This window comes from Cyprinodon variegatus, unplaced genomic scaffold (genome assembly GCF_000732505.1).
Source record: "Cyprinodon variegatus isolate N-32 unplaced genomic scaffold, C_variegatus-1.0 Scaffold80, whole genome shotgun sequence".
NCBI classification, from domain to species: Eukaryota; Metazoa; Chordata; class Actinopteri; order Cyprinodontiformes; family Cyprinodontidae; genus Cyprinodon; species Cyprinodon variegatus.
In genome coordinates, this window is record NW_015150533.1 from 550,167 (window position 1) to 570,585 (window position 20,419).

Below are 20,419 nucleotides of genomic sequence, written 5' to 3' on the forward strand. Positions count from 1 at the left end.
ACAGGTCTTTGCCAGCCGTTGTCACATATGTGCTCACATCATTTTAATGCTGATACATCTAGATCTTCTGGAAGAATTGAATGCCAATCCATTTTGATTGATGCATCTACTTGGCTTGGCCTGGTCCTTGTAATGTGTCCTTACCTTTGCTTTTTCCAACAGTGTAGCAACACAAATACTTGGCAGCGAAATGAGAGAGATGTACTTTTAAAAGTTTTTTGTGCTCGTGTTTGTTGTATCTCAGTCCACATTGACATTCTGTTCTTATCAAAGCATCCAGTGTGTCCATCAGCCTTGAAATTTATAGGATTTTAACTGCCTTTTCATTCTTTCCTCGGTACATCTTTAGTGGCCAGGTTCAATCAGTGCACGGAGATTGTTGTTCTACTGTTTTCATTGAGGCTAAAGGATTACATTATGGACTGAAGGCGAATGCACAGCTTGTACATTCAGTAAATGCCAAACTGGATTTGAATGAAAATGCCCCTTTCTTTTCCATTGCGACCAAAAGTGCAGGCTTTTTTGTCTCCAAGGGCATAGCATTCTTGGACACTGGGTACTAGCCGTGAGTTTTGTGAGCATGAAATATCTTCTTTTGTCTGTCATTTTTTTCATTATGTTCCCCCTGCCTCTCTTTTTCTCTCCTCTCCTTTAGTGATTTTTCTTGATAGTCTTGTCTGGCCCTTGTTGCTCTCTTTGTGTGAACATAGCTGTGTATGTGTGTCTGGATTTTTAATAGATTACTTTTTCTAATTCAATTTAGTAATTTTTAAAAATTTGTATTTCCATTTACGTAAAAAAAATAAAAAGGAACATGATAATGTAATCTTTTTTTTAGCTGAGTCAGTCTGTTTAAAACCTTATATTTTACCTTTTAACGCAAGATTTTATAGAGAAAACTTGGCCTCACCTATATCATTGAGTTTACAGAAGTTCTTAGTCATCTCTCATTGTATTGTGCATTACCTGTACTCATCAATTAATTCGTTATTATTACTTTTACATTTATGTAACAAAAGAGGATAACAGAGAAAACAACAGTTACAACTTTGTCCTCCTTTTTCTCCCCTCTTTCTTTGTCTATGCTTGCAGGGCCTGTTCATCTTTCTGATCTATGGGGTGTACAACACAGAGGTAAGTCTGCATTGTGTCTCAAGGCTGTCGTAGTGAATGAGAGAAATGACAAGTTTCTGATGGGCTTCTTGCTTAAAAGCTGTGTGACGGGGTGTCTGTGTGCGTGTGTGTGTGTGGGGTGGTTGGGGGGCTCTGGGTTGTGTGTGCTTGAACGTGTTTTGTGTGGGTGAGTGGAGTGAGGGGATGGGACATCGCTTCCACGCGAGCGTCCCACTGCCCTTCATGCTTGGACTAACTTATATGCATCCGAGTCCGACCATTTAACACTGACACGCTGCGCTTCTCAGCCACTCATTCCTCACCCACATTGGCTAATATTTCACTGCCTCTTTAAGTTTTTAAACTCACGGCCCTCCATTTAGCATCCTGACAAAGCTCCTGGCCAGGGCTTTGTATGGCCCAGTGCAGCAACCATAGCAGGATGAAAGAAAAAAGAAAAGTAAAAATGTGTGCAATAAATGCAGTTTACAATGTACAATTTATAAAACATATAAAAAAAGAACAGTTGGATGTGGTTATTTGAATGGGTTCTTACAGTAGTTCTGAGACTTTTTATTGTATAGACCGCTTGTGTAAAAACTAAAAAATAGTGCCACCATGCTGTAAATTGTTAAAAAGGAAGAAAACAGGACTTGGGGATTTTCAATTTTGTTTTTAAAAGTGGAAAAAAATGATTAAAATAAAGTTTTCAAACCTACTATTGAAATGGTTTTCCCTGTGTTCCCTGATCTTTTTAGTCTGAAATAAAACATTATCAATTCAGTTTTAAACAATAAATACTTTAAGGTAGGAGGGGTACATTTTATTTGACCATGTTGAATCAGTCCCTAAGAGGGACTGCAATGACAACTTGGGTGATGTTTTTACCAGTTTCATGTACTAGCATTAAAAGCATATAGGCAGCCAACAGCACTTGTTTATCATTCATTGTATTCCTCACCAGTTCATATTTCTCCTCTTGTGCTGCCCTCAGACAGGGTAATGTGATCCCTCCAGTCACAATTAAATAATTTTATATTTGTTCTATCAGTAAAAGAGATGCATGCAGATTTTGTTACACATGAAAATATTTCCTAAAACTTAAAACATTTGCTCCAAAATGGACATGTATGTAGAGAATCTTATTTTAAGTGGTTTACTTCCTCATTGATCCCTTTTTTTTAATCTTATTTATTTATTACTGCATTCAATTATTCTGCTCAGCAGTAAAAAAAAAAAAAAAAAAAGTTAGCAAAATCTTTGGACACTGTTGGCAATTGTAATGAGCCACAAGAAAAATAGCACAAATCTCAGCATAGTGAGGAGAGCAAACCAAAAGCTGATTTTTGTGCCATCTTTGTTTGGCTCAGCACATGTTTTTCTTATGCATGTCTGCCAGTAAGGTGCATGCTAGAAGTAAGCACATTGATATTTTTGCAGATACTTACCATTTCTAATTTAGGGAGTATGAAAACTTAAAAATAAAACTATTATATTGAATTCTGCATCAGCTCCAGTTAAGAGGTCTGAGCTGAGATTGGGTGAACACGGAATACATGTAATAAGAAAAAGAAAGGACTCTGTCCTCTTTGAATGCAAGGACATTTTTAAAAAGTCTCTGCTACTCTGAAAGTTTGCCAATGTGGTAAATAAGCACTGTTTGTTGATGACGGACAAAAAGTGCCATGCAGAACGTTTGCACTCATATTGTGCACCATGGGGAAAAAAGGCAAAAAAATCAAGTAAAGACAGTCGGCCGTAGCTATGAAGGAGATGTCAACCCCGCTCTAATAAACCCCAATGTATAGTGTGCACAGACTACAAGATATTCAATGATATTTTTTTTTAAATGGCTCCACCGTTGGGTGTCATTCCCCCTCTTTAATATGAAGTCTAGTCGGAAGTTTAACTGAAGAAACTAAATTACTTGCTTCCTCATCAGATGCTTATCTGCCTCTGATGGAAAACAATCAGCTTTTAACCGCACCTCCACCAAGCTCAGTCAGCATCCAGAGTTCATCTTAAAATGTCTCCAAATCCACGACTCTGCCTGTTACCCAGCCAAGTCCAAGCAGTAATTACATGAGTCATCTCATTTGACTCGGATGACCCAGATTCAACCCACCTCCATCCCCTTCTCCACTATCGTAGCTAAGCTCCTTCTGGCTTTTCCATGATGCTTCCTATCGGAGTGTAATTCCTCTCTGACTCTTACTGCATTCCCCACCACATCTCAACTGGTCCGGCAGAAGACCGCCATGTTGAGCCTGGTTCTGCCAGAGGTTTCTTCCCAAAGGGGAGTTTTTCCTCTCCATTGTTGCTTCATTCTTGCTCATCATGGACAGGTTCATACAACCTGTTTTTATCCAAGGTGGACATCTATCCTCTGGGTCTCAATTGAAGCACTAGTATCAGCTCACGCAGTCTACTGAATCTCACCGATTCAGATAAAGCAGATTGTCTCGCCAACCAGCAGTCTATGGACTGACCAACTTCATCTGTCTCCTCTTCATCACCAGTTTGAAGGCGGGGGGTGTTCTCATACACCTGCTTAAGCATATTAAAGTAGAATTCAGTGCTAATGTTTCCTGCCAAGGTCTGAGCGGCAACGTCTTAAAATAATTGTATCAATAAAATTCTTCTAATTGTCCTTTTCTGTCCATGTGAGTTTGTCAGATTGAAATATGCAGTGCTCTAAATGATCTTTGCATTGAGAAACATTGCAGTTGGTTCACAGGGAGCCTCTTTTTAAGATAGAACACATTTTCAAGGTTGGAGTCTATTTTGAATTAATAAATGCATTGATTTAAGACTTCAAACTTTAAGAATAGCTTTTCCAACTTCCTACAACATTTAAATGCAGGAATGCCAATTTTCATATGATGTGTATGATCAAAAATGTAATTTAATCACTCAAAGGTACCAACATATCATGCAAAGAAGCAAAAGCAAGTTGAAATCCTTGCAATACAATAAAAATAAATCTAACAAGCAATCATCTCATCTGTGGCCTGAATAAAACTCAGTTGATGAGCCTTCAGTTCTGATGTATTCAAAGGTCATTTGTCTTTTGTTGTTTCAGATGCAACATTTACAAGGTAAATAGGCAACATTACGTGACCTCACACTTTTCAATCTTTTATGGAACTCAATCAGTGCCTCCGTCCATCTGAACATCCAAGATGCTATTTCTCTCACACAACATTTCAATTTCCTGCCTTTTTTGTATTTTCTCTGTCTTGTCTCTATTCATGTCTTCTTCAAAGCATGAAAAGCTGTCCCTGAGTCATAGGCAATGCATTGACAATACAAATGCTGGAAAGGTTGACCCCTTACATTGTCAAATAAATTAACACACATTCTTGCTTAAGTTGCCCTTTTAATGTGCCGAAATAAGTTTTTCTATTTCTTAAGTTTTCTTTAATGTTGAGGTATTTAAATAACTTATGTTCTTTCATGAGAAACCTCTTTTGTATAATCATATTTAGCCTTTTCTGAACCATAATTATTTAAAAGCGGCCCATTTATGTTGACTTAATCTGCCCACCTTCTGTTTTGGATGTCTTACTAAACCTTGGAATCTATAAATTTCCTATGTGCAAAATATAAATGCGTATACAAAATTCTATAGAATAAACCCAGGACTGATTATCATTACCTTTAATTAGTTTCAGTCAGACAATTAAACAAGCAGAGAATGTTTATTTTTTTATTTAAACTTTCTCAAGCTGCAGGAATTAAAGACCTTGGATTTGTTTTATCTGCTCATAAGGAATTCCAAGGAATTTGTATGACTACCTTTCCCATTGCTCTGAAAGGCACAGATAATTTATTTATGGTATATGATAAGGTTATGAAGATAAGTGCTGTACACCGTCCGTACAGCGAGTGGTGGGATAAGAAACTAAAGAGAATATAAAAGAAAAACCTGAGCGATCTTTTTTTAAACCCTATCAAGAGATAAAACCCTTCTTCTGTTCAAGGCAGTGAAGAAATCTAAACAGACATTACACAGCAACATGTGTTATTCTTGTTAACATGCATTTGGCTTGCTGTTGCTGTAAAACTTTGCAATTAATTTAAAAGCAGTCACAAAACATTCATAAGCAAACTTTTTCCTTAAATTCCTAGCATCAGGTAAAATACTTTGTCAAGTACAGTGAATTGTTTATCATCATTTTCTCCTACTGAAGATTTATCTGCTTTAACCATTAAAAACAAGAATGATAAAGAGTTTACACTCCATCAAATTAGGTTTCATTAAAAAAATAGTTTTCGAGATATCAATGTTTTTGATGTACAGGGAGAAGTGTTCTGTTTGAGCATCAGAGGTAGTTAATTGAAATATTTTCTTATTTCTATAAAGATTTTGCCGTCTGAAAAGCTTGCTGAGATATAAAAATATTTGTAATGTAAAGGAAAATTGCTGCAACACAATGTGGGATTCCTGCATTAAAATATCAACTGTTTACAGAAAGAATTACATTTTATTTTGGTTAGTGCAGTTATCGAACAACTTTATAAAGACTTTATATCTAATTTTTAGCAGCTACAAACAGATAATACGTAGAGAGGAAAAGAGTAAAGGGCTGACAACATGTCAGTAATTAGAAGGTAAATCGCAGTCCAACTTATTATTCAAATCTTTTTTTTGTTTTAAACATATAAGAACAACAATTAAACAAAATAAAAATGATAAAAGGCGCTAACAACACATCTTTTGTAAGAGGGGGGCTATATACTCAGGAGAAATCTGTCTCAAAGTACAAAAGAAATGGCTGCCAGGTGGTATTGTATTGTTGAATCCCAGTCCAACTTAAGGTCCATCAGCACAGAGCTTAGCAGCTCCAAAACATCTAAAAAAACCCCACACATTTTCAAAGTAGGCTAAATTAAAAAAAAAAACCTACTGCATAGAGAAGGTTTTGAGCATTGCTTAAATCATTGCTTATAACATCTTTGATCTACTTTTTGTGTTACATTAATTTCATAAACGAATAAAGTTTTACATTCAGCTTTAGCTTCTGTCGCTGCTGGTGGCACAATGCAGTATGAAATATTTTGCAGCACACAACCCTGTCATGCCAACAATTTGTACCTACCCCAACCACTAAAAGTTGAACCCCAGGAAAGTTAAATTACCCTGCTAAATTTGCATTAAATTACACTCTGAGCTTTTAAAAATTACATTTTTTTATGTGTCTAACGGCTTAGAAAGGTAATGAAAATTGTGCTACTGAACAATCAAATCACACAAATACCCACCAGGGAGACACTTAATTACTACGTTTAGCTTCGAATGATGTATAGTTTTTGTAAGGCATTAGATCAACTGGAGTTGACCTGCAGGATTCACTCCACTTGAAAAAGCATGTTGTGACAGTGGACAGTTGCTTGCATATGATGTTGACTTTGCAATAATCCCTAATACTGAGCATGCATGTAGCAATTGTAAAAAGAAGAAAAAAAAAACTTCTGAGAGAGGTATGTAGACTAGTTCCATGGGTGGCTTTGTCTTTAAGAGACAAACAGTTAAACAGATCATATTTGAGGCAGTTTTCAGGTCAATATAATTAAAGAAAGGATAAGCTTTGGGTCATGGAGATTGAGCTTAGGAGATAAAGGACACCAAGGGGTGAAGAAGATCGACTACTGCATATAAATCTACAAAATGTTTGGAGTAGCTTAATAACAATTTTTGGACAACAAGGTGACTTTATTACTTTTTTAATAGATTTGAGCCATTAGTAGTCCACCCTGCTGTGCTAGCAACAATCTTGCAGCCTCTTCTCCTTTTACAAGAAGAGAACCACAACAGTGACCTTCCTCCCTCCACCCATATATCTGGCCCACAGCCACCATCTATTTCTTCTCATGTGAAACCCGCACACCCACCCCTACAGCACATGACTTCCCTAAACTCCAAATGGTCCTTTTAAAATGTGCAGGTTAAGGAATCGGCTCAGAAAGATTCAAATGAAAAAAGCTGGTATTCTGAAAGCCATCTGCTCCAGGCTCAACGGTTCCTGCGTAGGCCGAAAAGTGTGAGAACTTATTTTGCAGCTTTTTTGCTAAATTTAATTTAGAAGCGTTTCTAAAATGTACCAAAAATCAGCATCTGGATATAGGCCTTCCTTTTTCAGTCTTGACAGAAAGTGCATCAACAAGGGAGCTGAAAACGCCCTCAGCTGTTACACTATAGACTCAAAAACTTAAGATTCCCCGATGATGTTTCATTTACTGCATAAATAAATATGCCAAGTTGAGCTTGATATTATTGCTTGTATCAAGAAAATGGAACAAATGACCTGGCCCCAATGTTAACTTGGCCCTATATATATTCCACTTTTTCAGCAGCCCCACAGATTAATTGATTGCATTCCTAAAATGATAACACTCCCTAAAAACAAAGACAAAATGTTCCAGTGATTTGCACCTTATGTCCAAGAACAAATACTTTTTCTACATCTGTTATAAGCATCTTTAATGTCTCAGACTCTAATGTCTCAACCATCAACAACATTGATTGACAATTGGGTTCATGTCCAATACACTGTGCTTTTCTTTTTCTATGTTTCCCGATTTTATTGCTTATTATGTTATCATTTTTTAAAAGGAAATACTGAAAGTATATCCTTGCTGTATTTATTCATTTTTTTTTTAGAACAGAGTGAGTCAGTTTATTTTATATTTCTGAACTCGAAACTATGTATATTTTATTTTGAGAACAAGCTTTGAATTGCTGGAAAAATATTATTTTTCAGCATTATACCATTGTTTAATAGAAAATTGAAACGACTTAACATCAATGATAAATTAAATTCTAAAACATCTGGTTGGCTTTTTTTTATTATAGACATTAAACATGATATCTATAATAATAAAATAAATATGTGATCTACATAAATATATTGCAATTGAGGGCTTTGACTCTATATACCAAAATATTGTAGATTGGTAAACAATGCTTTCAGATATATATAGTCCTTTTCATTATTTATTTCATTATTTAAATAGTTAGTTTAACATTTTTTATTTGAATACTAAACTGTTAGGGTTCAACAATGTGATTACAGGGAAGTCTTCCAAATTAATTGACATTTATAACAGTCTCAGGATTTTGGTTTTGGGCCTTTTAAGCTCATTATAAAATAATCACAGGGAAATAATGAGACAGAGAACCAGTACAGTTTTTCTATACGTTGCCTCTGCCATATACTAATTTCCTTTATGTGCATTGACCTTTAGATCACATATGCATATAGTCAAACACATAACATGCATTTGACTTATTTATTCTGCTGTAAAAAAAAAAGATACCCTGTCACTGCTCACAGCTTCACTGCCTTTTCCTACATCCACCAGTGCTTGGTATACAACCACCTCGTTTAACAGCTCACAATTTAATGAAAGTAAAACATGTATAATGGCAGGCTTCGCTTTTGCTTTTTTATTTTATTTTAAGATACCTTCAGATCCGTTATGCACATGTTCATTAACAATAAATGCATATTTCATACCCTAAAGAATGTCAGGATACAAAATGTTTAAGTAATACGCTTGAAACAAAATGGCGCCTGTTGCAATGCCCTGAGCTGAACTTTCCAGTCTTTTCACAACATTTAGGTTTTAAGAAAATACATTCATGCATTAACATTTACCAGTGTTTCTTATAAGTAATTTTTATAACCACTTTTATGACATTTCTCTCAGGTTACTAAAGGAAAACAGAACTAAAACAGGGAATGAGACTGATGACTGCTGAAGATTATCTTTACTTGCTCCTACTATAAAGGAGAAGGCTGCCTGTCACATCTGTATTCTGTCTTACAGAGCAACGCCCTTCTGACATAGAGGCGTAACTACAGCTTGAACAAAGTTATCTCCAAAATCTTTTTTCCCATTTTAGAGCAATACAACTTTTGATGTGATCAAATAATTGATGCGTCACACTTTTTGAAACATAAGAAGTAACTGCATAGTTATTTTACGTAATAGCCTGTTATCTGACTGTGCAGTAACTGAGTTTTGAATCCTGTTAATTTTTGGTAGAAGTTATTATTAACTATGACTTGTAATTATCTTTACTGTGAGTAACATACCCATTACTACTTCATACAAAGGAGATCAGCAATATTCATCACGCATGTTTTAATAAACTCACCACCAGCATACAGCCTTGACTCTAACGCTCATTGGTTAGTATCTAGGGCTTTTACAGCTGCTTCACTGACCTCTGAGCTGCGTGAAAATATCCAGCAATTCAGTGATCTTGTCTCCTGTGAGTTGTCCTGCAAGCTTTCATATTTTTTCCGTGATTGGTCTCATAACAAATATATTTTTTAGGAAACTTGTTCCAAACACATTGACTTTCCCAAATGAAGGTCATGGACATTGTGGTTTTTTTTGTACATTTTTACATACTATATCAACTTTTTGATTTTTTTTTGCTAAAAATGTTGTGGCAGCATGTTGAGAATGAGGTAGAGTGCATAATTTAAACTTAACTGCAAAGGACTCACTGCTGCCATCTGGCATTCAGGCTGACTCGGTGATATGACATGTCTTCTACAGTGCAACTGGAGATGGAAGGATGGATGGCAAGCACTTTAATAAATATAAATTCATGTTTGTCCATTTTTTTTTTTTTTTTTTCAAATTTTAAATTCACCCTTCAGGCTGGACCCATCCTCTGGTTCTGGCCAGGGGTTGATATTCTAGTGAGTAAAACAATGTATACTGGCCTTCTGGTTCACTTTTAATGTGTTTTCAATTTTCCACGTTGACATGAAACATTAAATGACCACTGATATCCTGTCAGGTGTGCAGAAATGATTGACATTACTCATTTTTTAATTGTACTTTTGATTGTTAATCCTTTGTAAATAAATTCACAAGGAAATGTTCCTTTGATATGCAAAAATATTGTAGTGAATTAACATTTGCCTGAAAGTCGGAATATGTATTCATCAGCTTACTTTCAAGCTTAATAATAACAAGCCTTTGTATGGAGTATAGACTTCATCTACTGCTATTTACTGAAAATGTAATGCTTAATTGCTAATTACCCGAAGATAGCTCTCCATTATACATGCAATTACCTTTTCCTTGGTGGTCACCTTGTGATTCCATGCTTTGATGACCCTTTATTTCTATCAACTCCAAGGATTTGGGCAGGTGTTGTTTGGTGCAGTACTTTTATATGGAAATTGCTTGAATAGCATTTGCATGCTATGTAAAACTTCTAAACCTTGAGTCTGCTCATACCACCTTAAATACATTAAGATAATCTAAAACAATGCCCTTCCCCTCATTGTCAAATGATTAATTAAGTTGTGTCACGTAATTGTCTCAGCATGCAGGCTGCTTTTGATATCAGTGAAATCCCAAAGTCGTTATTTCCAATTTAAATAATGTTAGACAGTGTTGTTTTACTCACATATGTATCATATTGAAGGCCTTATTAGGGTGTTGTCAGAAATGATAACAGGTTGCACATCTGATTCTGCCCTTTTCTCTATATATTGGGCCTTCAGCAGTGGTTTGTATGCAAAGCATCCATTGTATACGCATGCTGTCTCTGAAATGTGTGGTTTGTGTGGTGTCATAATTTATAACTCTTGTTGACTTAATGAAGCAATGAGCCGTGATGTACATTCACTAATGTTGTGGGCTGGACAGGGATAGGTGGTTGTGATGAGTGCCTAGCCGCTACAAATTTACAGTTAATACAGATGATGTGCACGAAAATAGCACTGACACACACAGGCTTGCAGAGCTCATCTGTACCAGAAAGGTTATCATTGAAGTCTCCCTTCACAAATAAAAGCTGCACCATATGACATCTCTTAATACACACTATGCAATTTACCATAGGTTATTAAAATGTTTAATTATCATAAAGTTATAAAAAGTTATACTTTTCATAAGGAAAAAAGGGAACAAATGACCAGCAATATAAAAATCTTATAATATGATTTAGTAATACAGCAATATAAAAATCAGACTACAACTCTAGATCTACAACAACACATAATAGAAGGCACCACCTGTCAAGGCTCAGAAATGAGGACCCAGAATTCAAAGCAGACAGATTAGAGTAATTCCCAAAAGCTTTTATTAACATTCTTCTGATATGCAGCTAAGCAACAAGGGCGTCAAAGGCTGGAATCTCTGGTTTTAGTGTGCGGTCTGTGCCAACAAGAAGGAGCAGAATCCAACCGGATGGCTAACAACAGCATGCGGGTGAACGCTGTCCAGAGAGCTCGAGGAGCAAGAGCTTGGAGACTGTTGATCTGGCTGACAAACACAACCAAGCAGATGAAGGAAGGCAGGAGTTTCTAGAAGAAGAGGCCAAAGCCGGTGACAAATTATAATAATAGGAGTCCAGACCAGAAGATCAGAGATCCGAAAAGGCACTGAGGGGAAATCCAAGTCGAAGTCAGGAGGCAGACCCAGATTCAGTCCAAAGGTAGAGACCAGAAGGAATCAGAAGACAGGTCAGTCAAGCAAATCCAAAACAGGTACAGGCAGACTCAGGTCTGAGGATAGACTGGTCAGGATCAGGCACTGAGAACAACAACAGGTATGCTAGAGAACTCTCACCCAAGGCTCGAATAATATGGCACTGATTACTGGGAGTAAGCAACTTAATTAGAGGCAGGAGATGGTGGGTAAGATATACAATGATGAGAAACTGGGTGGAGCTAGGCAGGTGAATGAAATGAACCATTATGTCAGTCATCAGTGCCAAGATCATGACACCACCAAAATTATTTGATCAGAATTCAGTTTTTGAAAACTGAACCATTCTACGTATATGACCTTGTAAGTTAGTAGCATTATTTTGGAGCAACTTATTTCTCTTTGTATTGCAAAAAGACTTACATTTACTCTGCATTTGGTTAGCTTTTTTATAATAGCTAATTTTCCTATGGTGGGAGCCTTTGGATTGACTAAGTGGGAATGTTTTGGGTGTGGATGCAGTTTGTGCAAGACATGGTTGGTCAGATTGACTTCTGTAAAAGAGCCTTGTGTTCTCATGTGCTCGTGAAATGTCATCAGCCTCAGCCCTAGCACTGTTCCAATTCACAAGAACACAAGACCAAGAACTGCCACAGATTTTATTCGGACCATGCTAGCATACTTTAACTCCATGCCGCCTCATAGCAAGATGATAGTCTACTTAACAGCCAATTTGGTGACTATGGTCACTAGCCTAGAAATTAACAATCATGCTAAATCAGGTGACTGATAATGATCAGATAGCACAAAGCTCTTTCAACACACCAATTTTTTCCATGTTCGTATTAATTGTTTTTTCTTTAAATTTGTTATTCTTTGTCATTTTGCTCTAAATTATTTTAGTTTAGTTTATTACAGGTTTAATTTATTACATCTTTTTTTCTGCTGAATACTGGTTCCATGCTTTTTTCGCTGAACAGTCTTTGTCATGCCTTTTTCAAGGCCGTACATGCTTTGTAACCCTAATCTCGATGTAATCTTACATTACATTAAACTTCACAACTCACTATTCTCCCTCAGCCTGCCTATGTGACTGTGTATGGGTCCTTTGCTACACTACGCTGACAGTTTTTCACAAGAAGAGCAAATCTTTATATATGGTGTAAAGCAATTTGTGTGTACAATTCAGCAAGAAGCATATGCAACATTTTTTGTGTGTGTTCTTAAAAATGCGCAGATCATATTCTTATAACCAAACCATGCAAATTTAAGTTAGAGGATATTCAAATGAAAATACTTACAACCTGCAAAGTGATTTCTCAAACCTCAGTGTGATTGCTGCTAAAGTTTTTATTCTATATTGAGTATGTTTGAAAGTCAGGTACAAAGTCATGAAAAACTGTCTTTGGTCACTGTGGCCACAAAGGAGGCAAGGTTAGATGAGGCAAGTTTATTTATAAAGTAAAATTTAGGTGACAAGACACTTCAAAATGCTATTTACATGATGTACAAAAAAATGGCGTCTGCACAGGCCTGCACAGATTAATGCAGCTGAAAGAAATTTTTTATGCCGTTAAAACAAAAGGAAAAACACAATGACTGAAGAGGCAGATATCGGGTTCCTTAGAAGAGGCAGATGTGTAAATCTAACAAGCTCCTGAATATATTAAACTGCCAAAATGTCATTTTAATGAAGGTACTCATATCATTTATGATCAGTTATTCTATTCCATTAGTTTAACATTACTCGTCTTCCATTTACCTTTTCAGTAGCTGAAACAATAAGCCTGTCCCAAACCGTCTTCATTTTTACAGACATTTTCCTCATACAGTTATGCCGTTTAGTTTTTAGTGATTGATATTTTTCAATGTACACATATGTGTCTGTCACAACACATCAGTGGAAGTCTTTTGTGGTGTTATATATGTGTTAAATAAAGGTGTGCAAGTACACAGTTTCATCTCGAGTGTAAAAATGTAATCTGTTCTGCTAGGGCGGTCCCTTCTCCTCGAATAGCTCCATTTGTTGGCCCCTCCGCTCCATGTTGACAGATGATAGCTTGAACTCGTCTCCTTAGTGAACCAGCTCTATGTGTCACTTTCAAGTCCCATTAGCACTGGGACACACTGGAACATCCTCACATGCACATTTACGCCACACAAGCTCTTCCATTATCATGAATTTAGACAAATCTTAATAATATTCAATTTTTCTCTTACTTTTTAGTGTTAACTTTTTAATCTTCTTTTTATTCACTAAATGTGGTTCATTAAGTATTAATATATTTATATTTATTGCTTTTGTCTATTTCTTTCTTCCAGGTTTGGAGTACTGTCAATAGAATCAAGGAAAGAAGAAAAGCGCTCAATTTTTCTGTAAGTGGTTTTCATTTTTAATTGAAGTAAAGTTTCTAGTGCTGTTTTGGATTATGTGGTTAAACGTGTCTGTGACTAACTGAATTCTGCTTCTCATGGGATTAAGCAACTCCTCTGTGCCGATGAAAGCCAGTCTCAAAGCAGCATCTAATAGCCCCTTACTAGTGGACAGTCTATGTTAGATGCCCTTATACATCAAACATAGACCCTCCAATAATAGCCCCACACCCCTTCAACCCTTCCCCTTTTTCCAAATTGCATCACCTTCATCCTAGCAATGTCAAGCTCTGCAGTGGGTTACAAGTTTCTAATCCAGGAGAAGCCATCCCCTGACATTAAAGTGTCAGAGCAGTATTTATACCCTGTTGGACGCTGCTGTTTAGCTGAAACTGTGGCATACTACTTGTGTGTGTTTGCGTGTCTGTTCCCAAAGAAAGATTGTTGCAGACGCAGCACCTTTTAAAAGTCTGGCACATGCAAAGACTCAATACCTGCACTTAACGTAGCAATTATGAACCTTATCCTTTTATAAACACGCACTCATCACTCTAACCTCTCCTACCGACAACACAGGGTGCACGTTGTGTGCATCTTCCATCATATATGACCCCCCCTAACCACACACATACACACACACAGTCTTGCTGTTGTGTCACACTTAATCTCAGGAGATACGTATTCCTACTCCTCCCTCTGCAATCTGACCCACACACATGTAGTTTAACCTCTCCCTTGAAGTCATTTATGAGCAGGAGATTGAAAACTCACCATGCCCTTACACTTCCCTTTGGCCTTTTCTAGCCTGAGATGGGAACTTAAAGATGGGAGGACATAAACAAATAGGGTAAAAAGTTCATGTGTAAATGTCCGTGTACGGAGTTTACCACCTGGTGCAGCCTAACATGTTGGCTACTGGTGTTATTATTGAGGAACCCCCAACTAGCATCATTTCACTACATCTTCTCCCCTCCCATCGTTTAAATTTTCCAATCTTGCCAGGTTCCACCAGCAGGATGTTTTTTTTTTTTTTAAGCCATCACCATCACCTGATAGGTTTTAGCTAATGCTGTTGTGTGCTATAAATCCTGGTTGAAATACACTATCTACCTGTCCTGTGGTTAGATAGGAGACATTTGGCTCTAGATGACCGCACATGCCCCTATATATCCTCTTGTTGTAAAACATAGAAGTGGGTATTGCTCCTATGAGGTGAAGTGTAAAGAGGATTTTTGATGCTGTTACAGCATATGGGGTTATTTGGAGACATATTGCACTTGTGAGAGACAAAGGAGGTTTATATGATGTTTTATGTGGCTGTGAAGATTTAATCCAATGGGTTAGTTCACTTATAAACCATTTTAAGGATTTAAATATAGAAAACCTATATTTAACTTTGTCTCCTTTTCAATTTGTCTCAATCAAAATTAACAGTTCTAAACAAAATCCTGCTATTTTTCCATGATTGATATGAAAATGTATATTTTCCTAGAAAATCATAAACTGGATTTTCTTGAAAGGTTTAAAACAGATATTTTCTATTATTTACAATATTCTAACAGCATGCACATTTTAAGTATTTAGTAGTTTAAGTAGTTTAAATCAACAACCAACCATTCAACTTACAAATAGATTATTTCACCTTGATAAGATACACACAACCTTGAAAAATTCTTTTATGAAATTCCATAAAACCCAATCAGGAAATTGCACCTTTTTAAATTCCACACTGTTGTCGACCCCTTTCGACCTCTTCCTCCTTATTGTTCTATATTCGGGTGTACAAATCATCCTCTCTTTCTAAAACGGCTGTGTTGTATGGATATATAAATATACTCAGACATACATTGCCACTTTTAGCTGTGTCGCCGGCCCGTGTGATGCTACATACCTCTTGACCTACCCTGACCTCCCTTTAGCACACACACAGTCAGATTGCTTTGTGAAATAAAGCTGTCACTTGCAGAGTCCAAATAAAAATCTCCCTCCTCCCGCTGCTTCCCGGCCATAACACCCTTGAAATATAGATATAAATAAGGAAGAGATTTTATTTTTTAATATTTAGAAATCAGACATAACACTTCAAATCAATCAAATGAAATAAGTAGATTTTACAGGTGGACAGGACTGACTGCATATTTTTTGCAGGACTCACCTTAACAAAGTTAGGCTTTTGTTGCTTGGGATTTCAGTCACAAAAAGCACATTTCCGTAGCAAGACATATCAAAGTGCTTTGCACGAAGATGAAAATAAAAAATAAAAATACGAGGTGAGTCATTGAAGTGGTATTATCGAAACAGATAAAAAAAAAAAACTGGACTTCAAACTTAAAATAATTTTCTTTTCCCCCTAGCTTTTAAAGCAACTTAGGGTTTCAAGACTTTAACAGTTTTCCTAGGAGTTTGTTCCAAATTTGCGAAGCATGAGAACTATAAGTTGCTTATCCGTTTTTGGTTTTGTAGAGTAGACTTAAGCCAGAAGACCTGAGAGATCTGGATGGTTGATAGACTGACAAGAAGGGTGTAATGTACTTTGGTTCTAAGCCATTAAGTTATTTAGAGGACTTGCAGAAGTATATTAAAGCATATTCTCTGATATACGGTAAGCCAGTGGACAGACTTTAGAACTTGGCTGACATGCTCTACTCAGTTTTAGTGAGGATGTGGGCAGCAGCATTCTGGGTAATCTACCACTGTATGATTAATATTTTAGACAGAAGTATGAAGGCTGTAATCAAATAAACTAAAGATAAAAACATGGATTAGTTTAGAAAAGCCTTTTAAGACTTTAATCATTTAATCTTGGAAATGTTCTTCAGGTGATACCAGACTTATTACCTTCTTTATGCACCTCCTTGATCCAAAAGTTTTTATTTCGGATTTGTGTTGATTTAGTGGCTGGCTAGCTCAAGTGGTAAGTCACCCGTCCTGCAACAGGAAGCCTGGGTTTGTATCCCGGCTGACAGTGTGGGTCCTTAGACAAGATCCCTCATGCTAATGCCTGCTTTGGAATGGTGGCCTAGTGGTTAGGGCATTGAGCTTGGAATCCTTAGGTCCTGAGTTCGAGCCCCTGTTCGAGTTTGACCCACTCTGGGTCACTTTTTATAACTTAAAAACAGAGACCCTTATCCCTGCACTGCTCTCCGGTGCCACACAATGGCAGCCCACTGCTCCCCATGGAGACGGGTAAAATGCAGAGAGTTAATTTTTTTGCTTTGTACTTGTGACAGTGTAATAACAATAAAACACTGAGGGAAAAAATGAGATAAAGAAGATTCTTGCAAAGCAATGAATAATTTTTTTTCTTTTTGTTTTTTTTTTCTATGTGTTTACCCACTGCTTAAATGGGTTCATAGCCATCTGGAGACATCAGAAGGTACAGCTCTGTGTCCTCTGCATAGTTATGGTTACTTATGTTTTGTCTGTTTTAAGCTGATTCAGGTGGACCTGGTACATATTTAATAGTAGGGGCCCTAAGATGGACATTTGGAGAACCCATATGTCATTTTTCTGGTCTCAGATGTAAAGTTACCTACTGACAAAAAAGTCCCTGTTCTCCAAGTAAGAGTCGATGGCCGCTCACACTGAGCCTGGTTCTACTGGAAGTTTCTCCTGTTAAAAGGAAGTTTTCCTTTCCGCTTTTGCTTTATGCATGCTTAATGTGAGGGATTGGAGAGATTCAATGAATTCTTGCAATCAGCAGGTTTTCCTTAGATAGAAATATTTTACAGAATATGATTGTGTTACCCGTATATATAAATGTAATATTTTCTAATTGCAGCTTTTCTCTGTGTGAGTCTCTCCAGGTTGAATAAATTTTCATTTCATCTATTGTCTATATGTACTTTTCAATGGAGAGTCTTGGGGGAGCTGGTGTCTGTCCCCAGCAATCATTAGGCATGAGGTGTGGTACACCATGGACAAGTTGTCTGTCTATTGCAAAACAAAACAGAGACACAAAATACAAACAACCATTGATGTAAAAAATTTCAGTTTGGAAATAAAAGTCAGTACTCATGCTTTTTGACTATGGGAGGAAGCCTGGGTACCTGGGAAACCACACAAGAATGGGTGGAACCTCCAAACTCTATGTAGACGGAGCATAGAGCAGAAATAAATCAGGTAATTCTTGTTAAATAAAAAGTCCATTGCATTGGGAATAAAAAATAATGAACACGTATAAACTAAGGTTCTACATTGAGTTTCATGTATTAATATGAAACTTTGTTTCAAAGTAAGAACATTTTAAACAAAGTTAAAGGACATTTATATGTTATAACACAACAGGGTAAGAGGACCGAATAATGTTCTTCTTTTAATTAACAAATCATCTCCTAACTGGTAATTTTTTGTAGAACTGTGCAAGCTCCCGACCATCCAGTTCTGTAACCACCTCCCGTCCTGTAAGTTATCCACTTGGATCAACGCCAAGCCAGGAGGAAGACGCCTACCCAAGCAGCAACATGGCCTACCCCAAGATGGAGGAGGAGAGGAGCAGGAGTGAGCATTTATTTCCTTTTATTATGTTTAAGTGTCTTTTCCTGACATTATTATTTTTTTATTTTTTTCGTATTAAGTAAATGATAGGCAACAAATCCAATACACATCAATATACACAGACAAAAGTTTGTATACATATAAATACACATCTGCCCAATTTAAATAACACACACATAGAGAACTTTTTTATCAAAAAAATGGGCTGAGGTAAAAAAAAATAAAAAAAATAAAAGATCTTGGCCTATCCCCTTGTACTTATTTCATCCCAAATAATAAATAATTTATAATCATTAACAATAAGTAAATGAAAAAAATGAATAAAACTATATTTTGTTAAGTACCTTTTGATGTTTCTTTTGTTTTTACTCTATGTTAATGTACTGAAACAAGCTGAAGGTTTAATTGAAAATCATCGTTTTAGTTAGTTTCTACATATAAAAAACTTGTTTCATATTAACAACTGATTATGTATTTTATTTAATAACTCAAAAGCAGAAAGGTACTTCATGAAGGTGAAGGTTCTCACTTATCCAGGTCAAAGAAAGGTACTTCTTTTAAATATGAAAACATATTGTTATTTTTTAGCAAAAACCCGATGTTATAGTTGTAGGACACTGCTCTTTGTCTAACCTCATCACATTATGTAAATAGAGGTGCAGGAATTTTAGCCCTCACATCGTTGCATTTATGAGAAATTATTTGTTCAAGTTTCCTTTTTGCATTCCCTAGTTTTCTCCTAAGAACTTGTAAGAGCATTTTAAAAGGTTTTTTATCCGTGTGTTTGAGATTATTGTCCCAGTGGATGACTGTCATTTCATCCAACCTTCAGCTGTTGGACTAATGTCCCCAGACTGACTCTATGTGGAGTGCTTTTTTAGTCAGTATGACATGTAGTAATACACTTAAAGCCACATCCTATTCCTTTTTTTTTTTATAAGAGAATTGCCTCCAGAATATGTTACAGGTTAAGAGTGTTGCCTGATTCTAGATAGTGAGAGTACTATATTATGCTCCCCATCTGTTCCCTTGTTGGGATTTCATCCAGGCATCACAGCAAGGCATTCTTAAATAGAAAATAACGGCTAACTGTTGAATGAAATCAGAAATCAGAAGTGCTCTGTTCAGCTTAAACACTAACCAGACTTCCTGGCTCTGGTTCAGCTCCCTGACCCACGCTGAACTTGGCAGAGATGAACCTTGTTTCACTGTGGAAAAGATTGGCGGTACCAGTTTCAAAGAGGGCCAAGAAAGAAGGAGAGGTCGAGTTCTGCTTTCATTTTGTAACTTAAAACCAGTCACTTGAGTTATTATTTTTTTTTTGTAATTTTTTTTTTTTTTACTTATGGGGTGTATGCACAATTATATAATTTTACTCCTTCTTATTTCCTCTTTAAACAAAAACCAGTCAAAAAGGATTGAGTCTGTGTTCTATTGAGACAAAAAAAAAAGATTGAGTTTGTATTCCAATACAACAGTTTGAGTTTCAGTTTTGGGTTTTATATATATTATCATAATATAATATTATGCCCACTTGTTTAAAAAACAGTACAGCTATTCAGACAGACACTACTTTGTTCGAGTTTTGCTCACCAAAATACAGCAAGAATCCCGATTTTCCTAAATCTGACAGACAAATTATTCTGTGTCTGTCTGTCTGTCTGTCTGTCTGTCTGTCTGTGTACTATTAGTTATAAGTAATAATCAAAGAAAGTAAGAAAAGCAATCACTTAAAATATACCGTTTTATTGTTTGTTTTTGAAAGTAGTGTTTTGAGTTCAAATATTGAAAAATTTACTTTTCAAAAATATACATATTTATTTTACATGATATGTGTGTATGTTTCTAAATTATACAGAACTGGCCTGGGTTAAAACAAAACAGTAACTAGGAATCATTTACAGAGTGGATCTTTAAATCTCTAAATACTTTTACAGATAGTAATACTTTTTGAGTTGTATAGTGAAATAAT

At 36.3% G+C, this 20,419-nt stretch overlaps 1 protein-coding gene across 1 annotated transcript in view; it reads left to right on the forward strand.

The window, feature by feature from the left end:
* LOC107083661 (adhesion G-protein coupled receptor D2-like) overlaps positions 1 to 20,419 on the forward strand; it is a gene marked incomplete at its 5' end in the record, with an annotated part of 108,313 nt that overhangs the window by 42,405 nt on the left and 45,489 nt on the right. The window contains 3 exons of the mRNA XM_015373041.1: positions 1,093 to 1,134; positions 13,900 to 13,953; positions 18,306 to 18,450. Of these exons, the coding sequence (XP_015228527.1) occupies positions 1,093 to 1,134; positions 13,900 to 13,953; positions 18,306 to 18,450 (241 nt within the window). The remainder of the gene's footprint in view (positions 1 to 1,092; positions 1,135 to 13,899; positions 13,954 to 18,305; positions 18,451 to 20,419) is intronic.